Raw genomic sequence first — 24,417 nt, 5'->3', positions numbered from 1 at the left:
AATATTGTTAAGAAGACAGTATTGCCCAAAGTGATCTAGAAATTCAACATAATCTCTACCAAAATTTCAATAGCATTTTTGCAAAACTTGAAAAATCCATCCCCAAACTCATACAGAATCTCAAGCGATGACTGAAGAGCCACAACAATCTTGGACAAGAACGAAGTTGGAGAACTCACACTTAACACTTACTACAAAGCTACAGTCACCAAAACAGTGTGGCACTGGCGTAAGGACAGACATAAACCAATGAAATTGAACAGACAGTACAGAAAGAAACCTTCGCACACTCGGCCAACTGGTTTTTAACAAGTTGGCTGAGACCATTCATGTGTGAAAGGACAGTCTTTTTTTTCTTTTTATTTTTTTTTGAGATGGAGTTTTGCTCTGTCACCCAGGTTACAGTACAGTGGCATGATCTCAGCTCACTGCAACCTCCGCCTCCTAGATTCTCCTGCCTCAGCCTCCCAAGTAGCCGAGATTATGGGTGCCTGCCACTGTGCCTGGCTAATTTTTGTATTTTTTTAAGTAGAAATGGGGTTTTACCATCTTGGTCAGGCTGGTCATGAACTCCTGACCTCAGGTGATCTGCGTGCCTTGGCATCCCAAAGTGCTGGGATTACAGGCATAAGCCACTGTGCCCAGCCTAGGACAGTCTTTTCACCAAGTGCTGTGAAAACTGGTAACCCCAATGCAAAATAATGAAGCTGGACCCTTACCTTATAACAGATATAAAAATTAATTCAAAATGGACCAAAGTCCTAACCCTAAGGGAGAAAACATAAAACTTGCTAAAGGGCTCACAGAGGAAAGCTTCGTGATGCTGGATCTGGCGATGACGTTTTGGATATGACACCAAAAGCACAGGCAACAAAGAGAAAAAGATAAATTGGATTTCATCAAAATTTAAAACTTGTGTGTCAAAGATCATCATCACAGGAGTCAAGGATGGGTGGCTGGTGGCTCATGCCTGTAATTCCAGCACTTTGGGAGGCCAAGGCTGGAGCACCACTTGAAGTCAGGAGCTCAAGACCAGCCTGGTCAACATAGTGAGACCCCATCTCCACAAAAAATTTAAAAATTAGCTGGATGTGGTGGTGCATGCCTGGAGTCCTAGCAACTCAGGAGGCTGAGGTGGGAGAATCACTTCAGCCCAGGAGTTGAAGGTTACAGGGAGCTATGATCACGGTACTGCAAGACCCTACCTCGCCGGGCGCGGTGGCTCAGGCCTGTAATCCCAGCGCTTTGGGAGGCCAAGGCGGGTGGATCATGAGGTCAAGAGATCGAGACCATCCTGGTCAACATGGTGAAACCCCGTCTCTACTAAAAAACAAAAATTAGCTGGGCATGGTGGCGCGTGCCTGTAATCCCAGCTACTCAGGACGCTGAGGCAGGAGAATTGCCTGAACCCAGGAGGCGGAGGTTGTGGTGAGCCGAGATCGTGCCATTGCACTCCAGCCTGGGTAACAAGAGCAAAACTCCATCTCAAAAAAAAAAAAAGACCCTACCTCTAAAAAAATTTTTTATGTAAAAAGATAACCCAAACAAAAGAAGAAAATATTTGCATATATCTGATAAAGGATTAATATCCAGAATATATAAAGAACTTCTACAACTAAAAAAAAAAACCCTCAATTCAGAAATGGTCAAAGGACTTGGATTGGCATTTCTCCAACGAAAATACACAAATGGCCAACGAGCAGATGAAAATCCTGAGGGGAGGGGAATGCAAATCAAAATCACAAGGAGACACCATTTCACATCCGTATCAGGACGACTATTATCAGAAGAAGGAAAACAAGTGTTGGCAGGGATGTGGGCGAGGATGTGAAGGAATGGGAACCTTGTGCACTGCTGACAGGAAGATAAAATGGTGCAGCCACTGTGGAAAATCTTGGCTGTTCCTCAAGAATTAACCACAGAATTGTCATATGACCTTGCAATTTCACTCACAGGTATTTATCCAAAAGAATGGAAAGGATGTTCTTCCTTTCAGGATATTTCTACACTCACGAATATAGCAGCCTTATTCACAATAGCTAAGGGTGGAAGCAACCCAACTGTCCACAATGGACAGAAGGTGCCCCCCACCATTTAATAATTATTCAGCCTTGAAAAGGAAAGAAATTTTGACATATACTACAATACAGAATGAACCCTGGGCACATAATGCTAAGTGAAGTCAGTCAGTCACAGAAAGATAATACTTTATGATTCCACTTATAAACTGTACCTAAAATAGTCAAATTCAGAGACAGAAAGGAGAACAGTGGTTGCCAGAGGCTGTGGAGAGGAAGAATGAACGGGGAGTTAGTGCTTAATGGAGAAAAAAACCTCTAGACACGGATAGCTGTAATGGCTATACAAGATTGTGAATGTACTGAATTATACTCCTTAAAATAGTTAAAACAGCAGAGTTTATGTTATGATATTTTACCACAGTATATATAAAAGGGAGGAAGGAAGTGGAAGAGAGAGTTCTGAAGAGGGAAAGGAAGTAGGCCTTTTATAATTGCTCCCCGGATGCAGACTGGGCTCTGACAGCCACAGCAGAGCCCAGAACCTCTCAACGCTAACAGAACCTCTAGACAGACAGTGCTTCAGGCCCAGCACTGAGGCTCACCCTGGGACTAAGCCTGCAGAGAGACTCCAGTAGAGTCCCAGAGCCAGGCAGAAGAGGGGGGCTTCGTCTGCCAACAGGACCCACTAGGGTCGTGCCCTTGCTCTCAGGGAAGCCTGCTCCCCTCAGCCAGCACTGCCCGCCTGCCCATTCCTCTCCTCAGACACCCGGAGCATCTTGCAGGCCGTCTGCGGGGTGGAGAAGCACTGCCCACGGGCTTTGACAGAAACTGCCAGGGTGACCTTCCATTATGGAAGACAGGAGCTTCTCTTTTCGCATGTTTTATACCTAATAACCACTGTGTAAGTTCCATGTTGTTCTGTCAGAACATGAGGAAGCAGGTAGATTCCACCCACCAGGGTTAGAAATCTGCCCTGTTTTCAGGCCAATTCGACAGAAGACTCATCACTTTCCATGCCTCTACTGTGGCGGAGGCGTACCCCACTGCTGCTCCAGGCCCCACCAGGGACTTGGGACTGAGACCTCCCCTTGGCAGAGCTCTGTCCAAATACCAGGGCCCTGCTCTGCTGCTCCTGACAGGTCCACAGGCTGCGCCTGGCGCACTCACTGACATGCAGGGCCGGCTGAGGGCCACTTACCAGCAGCAAGTCCATGGTGTTGAGCCGGCAGAGCTCCTGGTTGATGCTGGGTGTGTTTGTGTGCAGCAGTGCTGCCATGAGGCGGGCGCCATGCAGGCGGGCATTCCCCAGGGGCTCCTCCAGCACACCGATGGTGGTCAGGATCGCCTTCTTCTGCAAACACAGACAGCACCACCCAGTTAGGTCCCGTGGGCAGTGAGGCCACTGGTGGACTCTCTAGGCTCATGCCCACCACTCCAGGTGAGTGAGGTATGTGGTGGGGGTTCCTGAGGGAGGGCTGTCTGCCAGAAGAAATGAAGGGATCAATGGGGTGAAGGGCCGGCTGTTCCCCTCAGGGCTTCACAGAGCGCTCCTAGAATGCTCATGGGCACTCCAGTCTGAGCCTGCAGGGCTACAGAGCCGTGCACCTTGGTGGGTGAGACGTCCAAGATGGGGCCAGCAGTACCAGTCAGAGGCCAGAACCCCTGGCACGATGCCTCGGTGAGGATGTCCACGGGGCACCCTCCAGGGACAGGACTTCAGAACACCAAGTTAACAGGTGTCCTGTGAACACACTTCGGGGACACATGAGAATGCCTCCTTGGATGGGCCTCAGGTCTTTCTGATCCCCCACACTCAGCATAACACATCTACCTTCTTTTCACTGAAGGCTCCAGGCTGACAAAACAGAATCCCGGCCCCCACGGAGCTTACTAGTGGGGCAGGTGGATCTTACCAAAGTGGCAAGTGAGAGGAACTGAGCTGTAGGTCAAGTGGGTGCCACGCAGCAGTGGTGGGGCTGTGTCTGGGGAAGGTGAGAAAAAATGTGGGGGCAGCCTGCCTGTGTCTGGGGAGGGTGAGATGGGATGGGGGGGCAGTCTGGCTGGCAGTCTTGAGCTGGAAGGAGCCTTTGTGTGCTTCACCCTCCTCAACAGGACCCACGCACCGACCAGTGCTGCTGAATGGGGCAAAGGGCCTCCCCTGAAACCCCCTGGTCCCCTCTCAGGAGCTGAGCATCCCTTAGCCAGATGCCCCCAACTTGGAGGCTAGGCCTATGGTGACCTCAGGGTCAGCTGCCTGAGGAGGCTGTAAAATGTACAACTCCCAGGCCTCCCTTGCAGACGCAGAGATGAACATTTGCAGATCGAGCAGGGGAGCAGTCCTGAAAACGTGTGTTTTGGCATCTGCCGGGTGCTTCTCAAGTAGGGGTGTGGGAATGGCCATCTTAGAACACATTCACTCCACACACTGCTTCCTGTGGGACAAGCTGTGGATTCCTCTCCCTGCAAATCATCCTCTCCCGCGATGCCTCCAAAGGTGCTCGCAGTCACCATGGCCATTTACCTTGGGTGGGTTGAGCAGGAGCTGGTGGAAGTCCTTCAGCCGAGGCTCGATGCCATGTAGCACGCTGCTGCTGACAGTGTACGACCTTTCCAGTCCCTGAGAAAAGGAGTCCACCAAGCCCTCTGTCCTGTGGGTGAGGAAAGCAGATGGAGACTGGGGACACCAGGGCCCGTTCCAACTTCACCAGCAACTCAGCGCATCATCGTCTTCCAGAAAAAGCTCTTTTAACTTTCCCAAAAAGAAATCCTAGAGGAGTGCAACGACTGAAGGCCTCCACACACGATCTGGTGACTGGTACAGGCAGAAGAGAAAGGCACTAAAGACCTTCAGGAAAACACTTGCTTGTGACGTCCAAGAACATGAAGCCAGGGCAAGTGACACAGAACTCACTGCCCGTTGCCCCCAGCACATCGGGGGGCTGCTCTGTCCTCCTGCTTTGAAAAGCGCCACTGCTAACCCTGTATCTTCACTGTTCCTGTGTGGTGGTGGTCTTGAGCCAGAGTCTCACTCTGTTGCCCAGGCTGAAGTACAGTGGTGCGATCTTGGCTCACTGCAACCTCTGGCTCCGGCGTTCAAGCAATTCTCCTGCCTCAGCCTCCTGAGTAGCTGCGATTACAGATGCCTGACACTACCCCCAGCTAATTTTTGTATTTTTAGTAGAGACGGGGCTTCGCCACATTGGCCAGGCTGGTCTTGATCGCCTGACCTCAGGTGATCCACCCGCCTCAGCCTCCCAAAGTGCTGGGATTACAGGTGTCAGTGACCACGCCTGGTCCCTGTGGTGTTTTCAAGCAAGTCTTCTGAGATATTTTTAAAACACTTTTTCCAGTTGTAAAAGTAATACATAATCGGGGCCGGGCGTGGTGGCTCACGCCTGTAATCCCATCACTTTGGGAGGCCAAGGCGGGTGGATCACAAGGTCAAGAGATCGAGACCATCCTGGTCAACATGGTGAAACCCCGTCTCTACTAAAAATACAAAAAATTAGCTGGGCATGGTGGCACGCGCCTAAAATCTCAGCTACTCGGGAGGCTGAGGCAGGAGAATTGCCTGAACCCAGGAGGCAGAGGTTGTGGTGAGCCGAGATCGCGCCATTGCACTCCAGCCTGGGTAACAAGAGCAAAACTCTGTCTCAAAAAAAAAAAAAAAAATCAATATTCCAGTTGCCCAACTAGAGAAACAATAACATTATAACTCTACTTTTGGTTAATAAACTAACAAATATGTATGAGGTAGTACGAGAGGGAGGGAGGGAGGGAGGGTGAGAGGGAGGGGAAGTCCTAACAATTTCACTACCAAAGTTAAGTCAATTTCTTGTCATTTTTCTATTGTGCCTTTTTCCTTTACTTTAAAAAAGCACAGGCTATCGGTGTTGGGGGCGGAATGATGTTCTCCCCAGAACTTGGAAATAAGGGTACTATGGCCACCGTGGTAGAGTTAGACATCATCACAGCTCATGATGGAACGGAGCTGACAGAAACATCCTGCAGACTTCAGGTTCCTGCTGGCATGTGGGGAATCTGAATTCAAGGATGGGGTTCAAGGGCCAGCAGGAGGCCAGGAGGGAAAGTGGCAGAGAGCACTGATGTGCTCCTTTTGGTCTCCCAGGCACCCCCCCATCCCAATGCCTCCCTCACAGACTCTCCACTCGGCTGTCTGTCCATTTGCACCTCATGGGCATCCTCCTCAGAGTTTCAAGTGCTTCAGTGGCTCTGGCAGTGCCCAGTCTTCTATGATCTGTGAGGGCAGGACCAGCCCCCACTGTGATCCAGAGCAACAGTTTCAAACACTTCCTGAAATTTCCACCTGGGGTCCAAGAAGGGTCTCCAGCACCTATATCCTCAAACAAACTCAACTTTCACCTGAACCCCCTTCTGATACTATCTAGTCTGTCTCTGCCCATTCACTGTCATGCCTCGCCAGAGCTTCAACAGCTGCACCTGCACTGACGGCAGTGTGGGGTCACAGCAAAGGAGCTCCTCCAAACAAGCTCCACTCACCCCTGCCCACGTATTGTCCCACGCTTGTGTCCACACTGGACCTCCTCACTGTCTCACTCCAGGGGCTGTCTCTGGCCATATGCAGCCTCCCAGGGAAAAAGTCCCTGATCTGTGAGGCTCCATCCACTGGCCCATGTGCGTCCCCCCTTCTTGTGAGCCCGGAGGCACAGGGTACATGTAGACTGCACTCCCCACTGTCATACTGGGAGCAATAAAGGGGGGGAGCTGTGTCTCAGTTCTCTGTCTCCTAGGGCCTGTGTCAGTGCACAGTGGGTGTAGAAATGACACCTGATGAATGGGAAAGTGCAGTGGAGGCCAGTCACTTGGGAACAAAGTGCTCAGCATGATGCTCAGCAGGTGGTGCTGGCCCATGGGTGCATGGGACTGGGGAGACAGCGGTGAATGGCACACCCGCACCCTGTGAGGGAAAGTCTGCATGGGAGACAAACACATATACACACAACCGTGCGCCAAAGTGGAAACCCTGCAAAACACACACACACACACACACACACACACACACACACACACACACACACACAAAGCTGTGGGGACTTGTCGAACAGTCCTTGGGGAAAACCTGCTAACCACACCTGTCCCACACACACCGACAAATGCATCAGCACCTGTCCCACACAGGCTGAAAGATGCATCGCCAGCTGTCCCACACACGCCGACACGTGCGTCGCCACCTGTCCCACACACGCCGACACGTGCGTCGCCACCTGTCCCACACACAGGCCGACACGTGCGTCGCCACCTGTCCCACACAGGCCGACAGATGCGTCGCCACCTGTCCCACACACAGGCCGACACGTGCGTCGCCACCTGTCCCACACAGGCCGACAGATGCGTCGCCACCTGTCCCACACACAGGCCGACACGTGCGTCGCCACCTGTCCCACACAGGCCGACAGATGCGTCGCCACCTGTCCCACACACAGGCCGACACGTGCGTCGCCACCTGTCCCACACACAGGCCGACACGTGCGTCGCCACCTGTCCCACACAGGCCGACAGATGCGTCGCCAGCTGTCCCACACACACCGACACGTGCGTCGCCACCTGTCCCACACACGCCGACACGTGCGTCGCCAACTGGCCTCGACAAGCACCTTCGCACTGGAGTGGAAGCAGCAGTGACAATGAGGGTGCAAGGAAACTTGAAAGTCAACCTTCCAACAAGGGGAGTCTATCCATGTTATGACTTGCATAATCAAAAATTAATCACAAACCACACGATCCTGACTACTCATGTGGGCTGCCGTATCATGAAGTGTTCAGCACTGTACGATTTCTCCTCCCAAGACTCACCCAACCCACTTGGTTTCCAGCAAGGTAACACATGAGTCCCATATCACTGTAGCATCGAGTTTAGCTCTACACAATTTCTCCGTGAGAGAGACTCACCCAATCCGCCTGGTTTCCAGCAAGGTGAGTAACACCTGAGTCCCGCTGACGAGGCAGCTCTCTGTCCTGTCCCCGTCAAACATGTTCTTCAGAAGCTGCTCCACACAATCCTGCCTGCTGGACACACACAGAGGTCACTGCCTGGCAAGGCAGACACACACACAAAGGAGGCAAGGATGGTCCTTCTTCCCCATGGAGAACCCCAGCAAAACCCTAAACCTGCTCAGGCTCAAGGCCAGGAGCCGGGGTTCTCACGACATTCCAGCTGCTGCTGACCCACACTCTAGACCTGCTCTCTGGAAACAGGCCCCAAGTTAACATGGGCTCTGAACGTGGGGCTCATTCCACAACCAGCTCATCAGAATGTGAATCAGAGGAGGTGGCAGCACATCCTGGTGCTCAGAGCAGGGCTCAGAGATGTCCCCATGACCCAGAAAGGGAGGCCCACCAGCACCACGGCCCACCAGCACTCACGACTCCAGCGCTGTGAGGAGGGGGTCTGGCTCCAGAGCCTCTTGCAGCTGACTGCCCTGGTCTCTGCCCAACCTAACAATGTCACAGAGAGTCTGAGCAGCATTCGACTGCCTCTGGAAAGACAAGGGAGGCACAGAGCCCATCAGTGTGGAGAAGAAACAGCAGGACCAGCCACTGGGCACGCAGGGTGTGAGCCCTGCCACTGGCTCCTCTGGGAGATGAGGAACTTTTGTTGTTCAATATAATCGTGATGTTCAAATTCTTTTTCATTTATTTTTAAGATGTGGAACTTTCTCTAAACCATTCTTCCTAAAGATTCCAGACAACAGCTTAATTTCAAAGAAGTCTGTGTCTGCCTTTTCCATGGTCAGAACATGTATCTAGTTAGATTTTTTTTTCAGTTGTATTGAACGATCTTCAGGAATTCAAAACAAGGTTAATAATCGTCAGATGTGCAGCGCGGAAATATCTGACATATACTGAATATGTGGCCATGTTATTGGTACTGTATTTTATATGTAATAAAAGGAGCTGCCATTATGCAGATCAAGTCCTGTGAAGACAAAGGTGGTTAGAGAGAAACACAACCCGACTCCCCACAGCTCTGCTTCACATGCTCACAGGAGTATTTTAGGGAGAAAAGAAATCAGCCAGGTTGGCTCTGCGGTCTGCCTGTGGGGCCCAGGACAGGCCATCAACACGACACCCACATGCAGGGGTGGGCTCTGGTTCTGAGGCAGGGTGGCCTCTCCCATCTGCCTGGTCAGCCCTGTGGGCTAATGGAGAACAAAGCAGGCTGGCCAGGCATCAGTGAAGGCCTCAGACGCGAGTCAGCACTGTGTTCAAGTCTGCCAAGGACTCTATGGTTCTGTGTACAGACAGATATATGTAGTGCGTAGGAAAAGGCCTGCTGGGATACATCCCCAACTCTCAACAGGAATTACCAGAGGAAGCCCCAGTATCACCTTAGGAACTTCCAGGGTGGGTGGCTTCTAGGGGTCCCCTAGTGATCCTCTCCTGGAGTTCATGACCCTATAAGCCCCACCTTTTTGTGTGGGCTGGACCCAGCCACCCAGGTCTGAAGAGCAACAGTGAGAGTGAGGGAAAGATCAGCTGCCATGTCGTGTGCTGCCCAGTGGAGATGCCACGTGTGCAATGCTGAGGGCGGCCTCACTGACAGCCCTGAGGAACTGGATGCTGCCAAGCCCTCCGTGACCATGGAACTGGCCTCTTCCCCAGTGGAGCTCTGAGATGACTGCAGTTTTGTGAGAGCCTGAGCAGAAGAGCCACAAGGCCACATTCAGATGCCTGACCCACAGAAACTGACACTGCTACAGACAAAGAAGACTTGCCACAGCAATAGCAACTGTTTCAGGGTAATGTGCTATTCAGTTACAGATGAATAATACAATTCTAGTAGAACTGTTCTTTGGTTCGTTTTTTTTTTTTTTTTAAGACAGATTCGCACTCTGTCGTGTAGGCTGTAGTGCAGTGGCACTCTCTCAGCTTACTGCAACCTTCAGCTCCTGGGTTCAAGCAATTATCCTGCCTCAGCTTCCCGAGTTGCTGGGATTACAGGAACATGCCACCATGCTGGGCCAATTTTTGCATTTTTAGTAGAGATGGGGTTTCACCATGTTGGTCAGGCTGGTCTCAAACTCCTGACCTTGTGATCCACCTGCCTTGGCCTCCCAAAGTGCTGGGATTACAGGTGTGAGCCACCACGCCTTGCTGGTTTGTTTTTTTGAGACAGAGTCTCGCTGTCACCCAGGCTGGAGCACAGTGGTGTGATCTCAGCTCACTGCAATCTCCCCTTCCTGGGTTCAAGTGATTCTTGGTGCCTCAGCCTCCTGAGTGGCTGGTGTTACAGGCACCTTTCACCATGCCTGGCCAGGCTGGTCTCAAACTCCTGACCTCAAGTGATATGCCCTCCTTGGCCTCCCAAAGTGCTGGGATTTCAGCCATGAGCCACCATGCCCATCCTAGAATTGCTTTTATAATACCCGTATATTAGTTTTCAGTTAAAAAGAAAAAGCCTAGGCCAGGTACAGTGGCTCACTCCTGTAATCACAGCACTTTAAGAGGCTAAGGTAGGAGGATCACTTGAGGCCAGGTATTTGAGGCCTGCATGGGCAATTCAGTGAGACCTCATATCTATTTAAACAACAACAAACAGCCTAGAGGCCAGGCATGGTGGCTCATTTGCCATGTCACCCACTCACCACGCTGCCCACTTGCCACGCCGCCCACTCACCACGCCGCCCACTCACCACTCGTCATGTCACCCACTCACCACGCCACCCACTCGCCACTTGCCACGCCGCCCACTCACCACTCGTCATGTCACCCACTCACCACGCCACCCACTTGCCACTTGCCACGCCGCATGTCACCCACTTGCCATGCTGCCCACTCGCCATGTTGCCCACTTGCCACGCCACCCACTTGCCACACCACCCACTTGCCACGCCACCCACTTGCCACACCACCCACTTGCCACGCCGCATGTCACCCACTTGCCACGCCACCCACTCGCCATGTTGCCCACTTGCCACACCACCCACTTGCCACACCACCCACTTGCCACGCCACCCACTTGCCACACCACCCACTTGCCACACCACCCACTTGCCACGCCACCCACTTGCCACACCACCCACTTGCCATGCTGCCCACTCGCCATGTTGCCCACTTGCCACACCACCCACTTGCCACGCCACCCACTTGCCACACCACCCACTTGCCACGCCACCCACTTGCCACACCACCCACTTGCCACGCCACCCACTTGCCACACTACCCACTTGCCATGCTGCCCACTTGCCACACCACCCACTTGCCATGCTGCCCACTCGCCATGTTGCCCACTTGCCACACCACCCACTTGCCACACCACCCACTTGCCATGCTGCCCACTCGCCATGTTGCCCACTTGCCACGCCACCCACTTGCCACGCCACCCACTTGCCACGCCACCCACTTGCCACACCACCCACTTGCCACGCCACCCACTTGCCACACTACCCACTTGCCATGCTGCCCACTTGCCACACCACCCACTTGCCATGCTGCCCACTCGCCATGTTGCCCACTTGCCACACCACCCACTTGCCACACCACCCACTTGCCACACCACCCACTTGCCACACCACCCACTTGCCACACCACCCACTTGCCACACCACCCACTTGCCACGCCACCCACTTGCCACACCACCCACTTGCCACGCCACCCACTTGCCACGCCGCCCACTTGCCACGCTGCCCACTCGCCATGTTGCCCACTTGCCACACCACCCACTTGCCACGCCACCCACTTGCCACGCCACCCACTTGCCACGCCACCCACTTGCCACACCACCCACTTGCCATGCTGCCCACTCGCCATGTTGCCCACTTGCCACACCACCCACTTGCCACACCACCCACTTGCCACACCACCCACTTGCCACACCACCCACTTGCCACACCACCCACTTGCCACACCACCCACTCGCCATGTTGCCCACTCGCCATGTTGCCCACTTGCCACACCACCCACTTGCCACACCACCCACTTGCCACGCCACCCACTTGCCACACCACCCACTTGCCACGCCGCATGTCACCCACTTGCCACGCCACCCACTCGCCATGTTGCCCACTTGCCACACCACCCACTTGCCACGCCACCCACTTGCCACACCACCCACTTGCCATGCTGCCCACTCGCCATGTTGCCCACTTGCCACGCCGCCCACTTGCCACGCCGCCCACTTGCCACACCACCCACTTGCCACACCACCCACTTGCCACGCCACCCACTTGCCACGCCACCCACTTGCCACGCTGCCCACTTGCCACACCACCCACTTGCCATGCTGCCCACTCGCCATGTTGCCCACTTGCCACACCACCCACTTGCCACACCACCCACTTGCCACACCACCCACTTGCCACGCCGCCCACTTGCCACACCGCCCACTTGCCATGCTGCCCACTTGCCATGCTGCCCACTTGCCACACCACCCACTTGCCACGCCACCCACTTGCCACGCCACCCACTTGCCACACCACCCACTTGCCACACCACCCACTTGCCACGCCACCCACTCGCCATGCTGCCCACTCGCCATGCTGCCCACTCGCCATGTTGCCCACTCGCCACGTTGCCCACTCGCCACGTTGCCCACTTGCCACACCGCCCACTTGCCACGCCACCCACTTGCCACACCACCCACTTGCCACACCACCCACTTGCCACACCACCCACTTGCCACGCCACCCACTTGCCACACCACCCACTTGCCACGCCGCATGTCACCCACTTGCCACGCCACCCACTCGCCATGTTGCCCACTTGCCACACCACCCACTTGCCACGCCACCCACTTGCCACACCACCCACTTGCCACGCCGCCCACTCGCCATGTTGCCCACTCGCCACGCCGCCCACTTGCCACGCCGCCCACTTGCCACGCCACCCACTTGCCACACCACCCACTTGCCACGCCACCCACTTGCCACGCCACCCACTTGCCACACGACCCACTTGCCACACCACCCACTTGCCACGCCACCCACTTGCCACGCCACCCACTTGCCACACCACCCACTTGCCACACCACCCACTTGCCACACCACCCACTTGCCACACCACCCACTTGCCACGCCGCCCACTCACCACTCGCCACGCTACCTACTTGCCACATGACCCACTTGACACTCAGCACGGCACCTACTCGCCACACCACCTACTCGCCACACTGCCCACTCGCCACTCGCCATGCTGCCCACTCGACACCACGCCGCCCACTCGACACTTGCCATGTCACCCACTTGACACCCGCCACACCGTCCACTCGACACCAGGCTGCCCACTTGCCATCCGCCATGTCGCCTACTTGCCATGCTGCCCACTTGACACTTGCCATGTCGCCCTCTTGCCACGCCACCCACTTGCCACACCGCCCACTCGCCATGCTGCCCACTCGCAAACATTGCCACTCACTATGCCGCCCAATCGCCCAGGTGAGCAGGAGAATCGCTTGAACCCGAGAAGGTTGCAGTGAGCCAAGATTGCACCACTGCACTCCAGCCTGGGCAACAAGAGCAAAACGTCTCAAAACAAAAACAAAAACAAAAAACAGCCTAGAAGTCAGTGCTTTAGTAAAGGAAAAAAAACACCTAACCAATCCTCATCTTAGGAAAGGAATGACTCGCCCCTCCTTCGCTCCTTTGGCCCGCAGCGGCGGGTGATCGGGAGCTGCAGGCCTGGGCTGGCACGCACGAAGCTGGCTCGGTGAGCAGCACACTCACATCTTCATCCTCACTTGGGTGGATCAATTCCACAAGCCTCTGGATGACTTTCTCTTCATTCAGCCACTGAAAGAGAAAAAGAGGCCCTTCAGTGTCTCTGTGCAAGTCCAAGTAAAGGGAAAGAAGTCCACGCACCCCAGTCTTCTAGCATAGTCTCTGCCTAACATGTTCAGACCCACAAAGAACACATAATGACTGAATTCTGGGAGTGGCCCAAAAGATTACAGGGAGTGACCACTATCCGTGTCCTAGTGGTGCATATGTAAGCTCTGTCTTGAGGACTTATCTCTAAGGATCAGCATGCAAATGAGCCAGACAAGCTGAAGCCCAGGAGCCCTGCCGGATGTTGAAGCCAGAGAAGCCTCAGCTGCTCCCCGTGGCATCGGGGCCTTCCCAGGATGAGAAAGGGTAAATCCACTCTGGTGAAGCCACAGGAACACTGTGGGGTAAAGCTCAAGGGCAGCAGGGGCCCAGTGTGAGTGTCAGGGGTCCAGCAGGCCTGGGCCACACCTGGCTCCCCCCCTGCACTGCCACCCTGTGCCAAATTCTTTATCTGAAAATGGGATGACCTGTCCCCACATGGCTACTTTGTGAGCTGAATCAAGTAAAGCAGATAAAAGCCTGCCTGGAGTGCGGTTATGCAGCTTCCCACTAACACAGCTACGACACAACCACACCACTAGTGCCGATCCTGTGTCCACTGCGTAAAGGTTGGCAATGGTCGGTCATTCCTGCTGAGAAGCTGCTTCCTGAGGAAGCGTTACTAACCTGAGTCAGAGTGACCACCTGGATGATTCCTGGCTCCAGGAGCTGGGAAACAGGCAGAGGGCCTCAAGGTTTACTCTACTCTATTTTAAACCTCACCATAAACAAAGCTGGCCAAACAGTGAGCAGAAGTTTGTGCAGCGCTGATTTCCTGGGCTTCTTTGGGTGGCATCCTCCTCTATTCAGGGACTACAGGCACCTGCTCTCACTGACTAACCACCATCAGAATGGACGTATCCACACTCCAGGGTAGACAACGGGGCTCTGCAGGGAACTGCTGTCCACCAGGGCTTTCCTGGCAGGCACAGACCTGGACGCAGGGCCAGCACCTCACTGACCTTCTGCTCTAAGCCACGGGGCTGGGCGCTAGCAGGGGAAAAGGAGGGAGGCCAGGAAACTCCATTTCGGCCTCTTCACAGAACAGGAGGCTGGAGACCATGGGGAGAAGGGACCTCTCTGCTCTGTGCTTCTGAGCGAGTTGAGTTGGGATAGTGGAAAAGGTACAGGCTACAATCCTTGACAAGATCCCCTAGCAGCCCCATGCTGAGTAGAGAGATGGGGGCTGGGTGCCCCAATGCTCTGAGCTCCTGCAGTTAACCAGCTGGCTTCCTGCAACGCCCCTGCCCTCAGGAATTGGGGAGACTCCCAGACTCACGTGCAGGACTTCCTGCCGGAGCCCGGCTGGCTCCACACAGCTGACCAGGCGCAGCAGCAGGTCCATAAGCGCTGAAGTGCCGATGTGCTTCAACACCAGGCTGATGAACTTGTCCTTCTTCTTCAAAAATGTAATCACCTGAAATCACACACACCTGATAGGCAGGCAGGGCCGACCCTGACAACCGTGAGATGCCTCCTCCAAAAACCCTCATGGCAAGGTTGAACTGTTAATTACATTCTGCAGAAATAATGGAAAGACCCAGACAACATGATAAGCAAGCCCTCTCAAGGGACAGGCAGACAGTCCTAGAGGCAGTGCTGCACGTGAGGGCCTGGGCAGGGGGAGGCACAGCTGTGGCTCTGCACCAACAGGACACAGCTGCCCCAGGTGGTGTAGCACAGGCCACTGTGAGCAGCTGCCATTCAATACCTACTGGTTCAAATTTTTCCAACAGAAACGAATGATGCAGACAGAGCTGAGCTGAGCTGATGGCCAATGCTGGCAGCCCCAGGCCGAGAACACAGACCCAGGGAGCACAGAGCGCACACAACGCCAGCTGCTGACCACAACCCGTGAGCGGTTGGAGGGAAAGAAGACTGAGGTTTTAGAAAAGAAAAAGAGGCATTCTGTGGCTGGCTGATGACCAGTGCCAACAAGGTGTGGACAGCTAAGTATGAGGACACGGGGGACACGGCACCCATCGTGGACACAGTGGGCTGCTCAGACGGCAGATCCTAGGTAACAGTGAAAAGGTGAAGGCTGGGCTCACTGCAAATTCAGCTCAACTCAGCATACAGAGGTAAGCACCTGCTATGTCCAGGCTACTGGGCTGGGGGCTGGGGGCTGGGGGCTGGGGGCTGGGGGCTGGGGTAGACCCAGCCCTACACTGGAAACAGTGAAAACAGAGAAGGGGACCTGGCTGCAGGACCTCAGTCTCAGTCCTTAGTGCTGCGATGAGGAGGAAGAGTAGGAAAAGAAGTGGTGAGAAAAGAGGGAAGGGGAAGAAGGAAGAGGAGGGGGAGGAGAGCACAGGGGAGGAGGAGAGGAGAATGACTCTTTGAAAAGGATGATTAAACTTCTAGAAAGACTAAGGACAAAACAGAAGGTGCAAATACAATATTAAGAATGAAACAAGGGACATCACTAAAGACCTACAGAAATAAAAACTATGATGAGAAATTTGCAGGGTTTTTTTTTTTTTTTGAGACAGGGTCTCACTCTGTGGCCCAGGCTGGAATGCAGTGGCAAGATTATAGCTCACTGAATCCTCCCACCTTAGCCTCCCAAAATGCTGAGATAATAAGCATGAGCCACCACACCTGGCATATTATGAGAAATTAATAGAAACAATTTTATGCCAGTTTTTACAAATTTAAAAAATAAATTTCCTTAAAATACTTTCTAAACTGACAAGAAACAAAATCAGAATAGTTCCAGAACATCAAAAAACCCCACAAAACCTATCATTAATAGGCTCTCTATTCAGAGAACTCCAAGGTTTAATGGCCTTCCATTAATTCTTCCAAACATTAAAAAGAAAGCCAACAACCCAGGCTGGGCAAGGTGTCACACCTGTAATCCTGGCACTTTTGGGAGGTGACGCAGGTGGATCACTTGAGCTCAGGAGTTCAAGACCAGGCTGGCCAACATGGTCTCTACTAAAAATAGATAAATTAGGTGGGCGTAGTGGTGTGTGCCTATAGTCCCAGCTACTCAGAAGGCTGAGGCAGGAGAACTGCTTTACCTTGGGAGGCAGAGGTGCAATGGGCCGAGATCACTCCACTATACTGCAGCCTGGGTGACAGAGCAAGACTCCATCTCAAAAAATAAAATTAAAAAAAAAAAAGGCTGCGCCTCTCACCTATAATCCCAGCACTTTGGGAGGACGAGGCAGGCAGATCACCTGAGGTCAAGATTTCAAGACCAGCCTGGCCAATATGGAGAAACCTTGTCTCAAGTACAAAAGTTAGCTGGGCATGGTGGCAGGTGCCTGTAATCCTAGCTACTTCGGAGGCTGAGGCAGGAGAACTGCTTGAACCCAGGAGGCAGAGGTTGCAGTGAGCTGAGACCATGCCACTGCACTCCAGCCTAGGAAACAGAGTGAGATTCTGTCTCCAAAAAAGGGCTGGGAGTGGTGGCTGATGCCTATAATCCCAGCACTTTCTTTTTTTTTTTTTTGAGACAGTCTCACTCTGTAGCCCAGGCTGGAGTGCAGTGGCATAATCTAGGCTCACTGCAACCTCTGCCTCCTGGGTTCAAGCGATTCTCCTGTCTCAGCTTCCCAAGTAGCTGGGATTACAGGCACATGCCATCATGCCTGGCTAATTTCTTGTATTTTTAGTAGAGATGAGGTTTCACCATGTTAGCCAGGATGGTCTTGAACTCCTGACCTTGAGATCCGCCCGTTTCGGCCTCCCAAAGTGCTGGGAGTACAGGGGTGAGCCACTGAGCCTGGCCTAATCCCTTTGGGAGGCTGAAATGGGTGGATCAAGAGGTCAGGAGATGGAGAACCATCCTGGCCAACATGGTGAAACCCCATCTCTACTAAAATACAAAAAATTAGTGGCGTACACCTGTCGTCCCAGCTACTCAGGAGGCTGAGGCAGGGGAATCACTTGAACCCGAAAGTCAGAGATTGCAGTGAGGTGAGATCATGCCACTACACTCCAGACTGGTGACAGAGTGAGGGAGAGGGAGAGGGAGAGGGGGAGGGGGAGGGGAAGGGAAGGGGAGGGAAGGGGAGGGGGAGGGGGAGAGGGGAGGGAGGGGGGAGAGGGGAAGGAGGGGGAGGGAGAGGGGAAGGAGTGGGAGGGGGGAAAGGGGAAGAAGGGGGAAGGGGGGAGGGAGATGGGAGGGGAGGAGAGGCTCACTGCAACCTCTACACCTGGGTTCAAGAGATTCTCCTGCCTCAGCCTCCCGAGTAGCTGGGATTACAGGTGCCCACCACCATGTCTGGCTAATTTTCATATTTTTAGTAGAGATGAGGTTTCACCATGTTAGCCAGGTTGGTCTCAAACTCCTGACATCAGGTGATCCGCCCTCCCTGACTTCCTAAAATGCTGGAATTACAGGCATAAGCCGCTGTGCTGGGCCTTTTTTCTTTCTTTCTTTTTTTTGAGACAGAGTCTCACTCTCTCACCCAGGCTGGAGTACAGTGGCCAGATCTCGGCTCACTGAAAGCTCTGCCTCCAGACTCAAGTGATTCTCCTGTTTCAGCACCCACAAGTAGCTGGGATTACAGGCACGTGCCACCATACCCAGCTAATTTTTATATTTTAGTAGAGATGGGGTTTCAGCATGTTGGCCAGGCTGATTTTAAACTCATTGGCTCAAGTGATCCACTCGCCTCAGCCTCCCAAAGTGCTGGGATTACAGGAGTGATCCACTGTGCCCAGCCAAGGATTTTCTCCATAGTATTTCATACAACCTCATGCAAATAAATCTCAATCAAAATTTCAACTAAAAAGATACCACTTAGAATAATACAAAAATATCAAATACCTAAGAATCAAGCTAGTGAAAGATGCTTAAGACTGTCATACAGAGAATTACAGCGTATTCCTGAGAAATCAAAGCAGCCTGAGCTACCAGCTTTGCTGCTGTGGTGGAAAAGGGGCCCTGGACAGGAGCTGGAAATGGAAGTGGCTGTGCTTCAGTAAGCTTCATTCACACAATTCATGGCTGCTTTTGACCTGTGGACCACAGTTTGCCAGGCGCCAACTACAGCCGATGCAAACCTCATCAAAACTTCAGTAGGTTTATTTTTGGGGGGCAGGGTAGGGAGGTGGAGAATGTAGAAACTAATAGACTCGTTCTAAATTTGCTTATTCCAAAAACAATCAAGAAAAAAAGAAAGCAAAAATTTAAATAATAGGAAAGAAAAAAATAAAAATAAACAAAATAGGCCGGGTGCAGTGGCTCACAACTCTAAGTAATCCCAGCACTCTGAGAGGCTGAAGAGGGTGGATCACCTGAGGTTAGGAGGTCGGGACCAGCCTGGCCTACACGGTGAAACTCCATCTCTACTAAAAAATACAAAAACTAGGGGCAGGGGGTGGTGCACACCTGTAGTCCCAGCTACTCAAGAGGCTGAGGCAGGAGAATCGCTTGAACCTGGGAAGCAGAGGTTGCAGTGAGGTGAGACTGCACCACTGCACTCCAGCCTAAATGACAAAAGCGAAACTCAGTTTCAAAAAAAGAAAAAGAAAAAGGCAAAGAATCATAAAAACAATCTTGAAGAAAAACAAAATGAGAGGAATAACTCTATGAACTATCAAGACCTATAAAGCTACGTTGTGCCAATGTCAATTCCAGGTTTGGATATCATGTAGAGCCACTGGGGGAAACTGGGTGGAGGGCACATGGGAACTCTCTCAACCATTTTTGCAAATTCTTGTGACTCTATAATAACTCAAAACATTTTGTAAAACTTCAAAACAGGCAAACTAAACTATTAATCCATTGGTCTAAGGCAGGGTAGTAACTGAGGAGGAGAGGGGAGGCAGTGATGGGGCTGGCACGGTCAGCCTCTGAGCTTCTGGGACCTGAGTGGTGGCTACTCGGCTGCTTGCTCCGATGACACCCGGGGCTCCACCCAGTGTTGTGCGCTCCTCTGCGTTTGTGTTAAGCTTCAAAATAAAAGGTCAAAGAACATTGTCTGCAATGCAAATATTGATCAGTATAATGCCCAAGGATCCATAAGGAAAAGGTGCCATCAGAAGTTCGATGACACATTCTTGCCTGCTGAGAAAAATCTCACCTAGATGGAGGGCACTGGGGGGATGCCAGGGCAGCAGAGCTGGCTCATCCAAGCCCTGCCCACAGCACAGTCCTACCGCATCGCCTGTGCCCTGAGAGTGTTCATTACGTTAAAGGGCTGTTAAAAAACAAAGAGAAGAATGTGAGACCCAGCTCATCGGAGGCCCAGGATACCTGGCCCCTCACAGAAAACACCTGTTGCACCCCACACTGGATGCCACCACCAAGACGAACCGCAAAAAGACCGCAGTTCTAACAAACCGACTCTGAGAAATGTTTTATGAGATAATCAAAGCGATTTGAACACTGTACACATATTTGATGAAAGTAAGAAATTATCACGAATGTTTTAGGTGTGATAATGGTATTGTGGTCATGCTTGTAGAAGAGTTCTTAATCCTTTAGAAAAACACACTGAAATAAATACAAAATGATACGATGTCTGGGACTTGCTTCACAATAATCTGGGGTGGGGGGTGCAAATAAAGGGATATAGAAGAATGTGATTCACCATGAAGAGATGATGTGGAATCTGAGTGACGGAGACATGGGGGTTCATGGAATGATTCATCTGCAGACGTTTGAAAGAATTCATAATGAAGGGCTGGGAAAATGCAGATGGTCCTCTCACTAAAGCCCCACCTTTGGGCTATCTCCCACAGTTTCAGGAAGCACAGGGGAAGGCTCACAGCATCCCTGCCTCACTGCTGGCCCTGAGAACAGAGGCAGAGCCCAGGAGGGCGGTGCAGGCCGCTCTGCAGGGAGAGTCAGACAAGACCCATGTCCAAGTGAACAAGGTTATCTGTGGTATTTAGCGTATGACACTACTGTGTGAAAATAAGTCTAGTGGGAAAAAAACTTAAGAGGCACATGCACTAAATCATCAACAGTAGCCATATCCAGAGATGACAGAACACTGGCTTACATATTTCCGTATTGTTTGAAATTCACATACCTGTGTTAAACATCAGTCAACAGAAGAATTTTTAACAGTTCAGTTCATATTACTTTCATGCATTCAGCACTAAGTTAATGGGAGATGGGAGAAAAATATTATATGAAGCAGTAAAATTATAAAGAAAATATCTGAAAGTGGCAGAGGAGTAAGAGCAGGGTATAGCAAATTACGAGATACACAATTCTAGTCACTGGGCTGCAAGGGCCAGGCAGTAAAGCTTTTCACAACTTCTTACCACCACCTCACAGCCATGACAACCCCCAGCCCACGCCACGGCCCACACCACAGCTCCCATTCCACTGCCACTCACAACACACACACTGAATGTCCTCAAGTGGAACAGTGGCCTTTCTGGGACTGCACTTTCTCAGAGCTCCAAGCAGACATGAAATACTGGTTAACTCCCTGACTGAATGTTTGATGGTATGAAATAATTATGGTTAATATTTTTGGAATGTGATCATGAAATTCTAATTACATTTAAAAGAAAAAAAGTCCTTATTTTAGAGATACACAGCTGGGCATGGTGCCTCACACCTGTAGTCCCAGGACTTTGGGAGGCTGGGGCAGGCAGATCATTTGAGCCCAGGAGTTCAAGACCAGCCTGGGTAACAGGGGGAAACCCCATCTCTACAACAAATACAAAGAAAACCTAGCAAGGTGTGGTGGTACATGCCTGTAGTCCCAGCTACTCAGGAGGCCAAGGTGGGAGAATCACCTGAGCTTGCGAAGGGTAAAACTGCAGTGGACTGTGATGGTGCCAGTGCACTCTAGACTGGTCACACAGTGAAACCTGTCTCAAAAATAAATAAAGAAGTATACATACTGAAATATTTACGTAAGAAATAATCTGGTGTCTGGGATTTGTTTTAAAATATTTCCATCAGGGATGGGTGGGTGGAGCATGACACAGCCAAGAAGACTGGCCAAGGCAGACCGCTGGGTGCAGGCACAGGTGCCACCACACCTTTCTACCTGTGTGTCCACAGCCTGGAGGGGCAGAAGCCCAGGTCAGGTCACATGTGAGGCAGGAGCAAGGGTGGACTCCAGGAAGACCCCATTACAGCGGGGGTCTCTCCTCTCCTCTCACAACACCCACACAGAAGAAGCCGCCGGCCTGAGAAGGCGGATGTCCAAGGTCCTGCCATGATGCCCCAGGACCTCACACCTGCACCTGCACCTGCTCAGTGACAGGACAAGATGGCTACTTTGGAGCCCTGTGCAGCTCCCGGGGATGGCAGGAAGTGCTGCTTATTCCAGAGCCAGCCCTAAGAAACACTCCCTCCCCCCTTTTTTTTCTGAGATAAGGGTCTCACTCTGTCGCCCAGTCTGGAGTACAGCGCACAATCTCAGCTCACTGCCGCCTCTGCCTCCTGGGTTCCAGTGATTCTCCTGCCTCAGCCTCCCAAGTAGCTGGGATTACAGGTGCACATCACCACTGGACCCAGATTAATTTTTGTATTTTTAATAGAGACAGGATTTCACCATGTTGGCCAGGCTGGTCTCGAACTCCTGACCTCAAGTGATCTGCCCAGCTCAGTCTTCCAAAGTGCTAGAATTACAGGCCAGAAACACTCCTTCAAATTCCAGCTCTCAGATTAGCAAAACCCACACTGCTCCACACGTGTTGCACGGAAGAGTCACAAATGCTGTTCCATGGCCTGAGGATGAGCCACACAGCCAGGCCCACAGCAGACACATCAGCATCCATCATGACAATGCCCCAAATCACACAGGCTTTGCATATTATTTACCTGTTCGGTTTTTCTTGCAATGAGATTGCCAATGGTCTTGCTGAAAAAACTGGCGAGCAGAGGATTGAGAGGCGGCTCATGGTCCAGGAAGTCATACAGGAGGCTCAGCAGGCTCTCGTCCCCACCGAGGCGGTCGCTGATCTGCGGCACATCACAAGTCAGAAGCTCACAGGCTGTGTTTGGATATCTAAAAGGGCACAGTCCAAGCACTGGAGGTGAAATTAGACTTCTCCAACTTTTAGGAAGCTGCTTACATAGTCTGCTTCTTAGGAAGCAGATCCACGTGATAAAAACAAACACTACAGACCTCAGAACAGAATAAAAACGTGACTCTCTGTGACCCGCTGATATTTTTGACTGCTAGACATTGTTTTTCAACATACTTCCTACGCTCCTCATGCCCTATACTCCGATACCCTACATTTCCTGATCCTCCTTCCCATTCTTTAAATTACCTTTCTTAGTCTTCTGGCTTTTCTTCTCTCCAGGCCTTCGTACTTACCTGTCAGGTCTCTCACCTCCCGTCTACCACACTGTTTCAGTGAGGCCACATCCACATCTGCGGCCATGTCCATCTCCCTCTCCACTAAGCCTCTCCTCTCCCTCCAGGCAGTGCCCCTTCCAACAACAAACACAGACCCAATCCATCCCCAGATGGGAGACACACCCCATCAGCAGCTCAGGAAGCAGTGTGAGGGATGAGGCACTATGCAAGAACTTTATGACTAAGAAATACCAATACCTGTGAATAATGTACTTTTCATTTGATTAAAAAGACCAGACAGAAAACAATCCTTAGCCCAGTGCATCTAATCCCACAATGACATCACTGTGCTTCCTCTTTTACACCTGGTAGACACAGGTAGGTGATGGCCATCACCCTAGGAGAGGCACACCCCACAGCCCAGGCTGCAGCCCTCAAAAGCAGCCCCCACAGCAAGGCCTGGCACCTGACTCTGCCTCTAGGAATGCTGGAGAGGAGCCCAGGGCCCAGCAGGCAGGAACCCAGTGGGAGCGTCCTGTGGGAATGACTGTCTGAGAACAGGCCTGCCCTGACACCACCAAGTGACCTGTCCTCTCTGCGTCTGGGTTTTCTCATCTGAACGTGCAGGTGAGGACAGACACAGTGGCTCACGCCTGTAATCCCAGCACTTTGGGAGGCCAAGATGCGTGGATCACTTGAGCTCAGGAGTACGAGACCAGCCTGGGCAACATGACAAAATCCCATACCTACAAAAAGAAAAAAAAAAAAAAAGGAAAGAAAGAAAAATCAGCCAGGAGTAGTGGCATGTGCCTGTAACCTCAGCTCCATGGGAGGCTGAGGTGGAAGGATGGCTTGAGCCCAGGAGGCAGAGGTTGCAGTGAGCCAAAATCACACCATTGCACTCCAGCCTGGCTGACAGAGTAAGACCCTGACTCAAAAAAAAAAAAAAAAAAAAAAAAAAACCAGGTGCAGTGGCTCACGCCTGTAATCCCAGCACTGTGAGAGGCCAAGGCAGGTGAATCACCTGAGGTCAGGAGTTAGAGACCAGCCTGGCCAACATCGTGAAACCCCATGGCAACTAAAAATACAAAAATTAGCCAGGCGTGATGGTGCTTGCCTATAGTCCCAGCTAGTTGGGAGGCTGAGGCAGGAGAATCGCTTGAAGCTGGGAGGCAGAGGTTGTAGTGAGCCAAGATCACACCACTGCACTCCAGCCTGGGCAAGAGAACAAGACACCGTTTCAAAAAAAAAAATGGAATGTGCAGGTGACAGTGCCTGCCCATGCTGGTCGCACATCAAGTGTGTGCTCGAGGTCAG

The 24,417-nt window shown here is 52.1% G+C and overlaps 1 protein-coding gene across 50 annotated transcripts in view; it reads right to left on the bottom strand.

Annotated features, from left to right (window-relative positions):
- PPP6R2 (protein phosphatase 6 regulatory subunit 2) overlaps positions 1-24,417 on the bottom strand; it is a 91,645-nt gene that overhangs the window by 15,338 nt on the left and 51,890 nt on the right. For 16 of the 50 annotated variants that reach the window (XM_035274361.3, XM_035274381.3, XM_035274413.3 and 13 more), the window contains 7 exons: positions 22,617-22,803; positions 15,144-15,281; positions 13,724-13,789; positions 8,427-8,539; positions 7,953-8,066; positions 4,543-4,669; positions 3,220-3,372 (listed from right to left, as the gene is read on the bottom strand). In XM_035274361.3, coding sequence (XP_035130252.3) covers positions 3,220-3,372; positions 4,543-4,669; positions 7,953-8,066; positions 8,427-8,539; positions 13,724-13,789; positions 15,144-15,281; positions 22,617-22,803 — 898 coding nt within the window. Of the gene's footprint in view, positions 1-3,219; positions 3,373-4,542; positions 4,670-7,952; positions 8,070-8,426; positions 8,540-13,723; positions 13,790-15,143; positions 15,282-22,616; positions 22,804-24,417 lie in introns of all 50 variants that reach the window. The other 34 variants (XM_078344358.1, XM_078344386.1, XM_078344418.1 and 31 more) reach the window with 3 other exon arrangements.

The sequence above is a fragment of the Callithrix jacchus genome, chromosome 1, assembly GCF_049354715.1.
Source record: "Callithrix jacchus isolate 240 chromosome 1, calJac240_pri, whole genome shotgun sequence".
NCBI classification, from domain to species: Eukaryota; Metazoa; Chordata; class Mammalia; order Primates; family Cebidae; genus Callithrix; species Callithrix jacchus.
The sequence above is the reverse complement of the archived record's forward strand: the minus strand, read 5'-3'. Positions and strand labels throughout refer to the sequence as shown.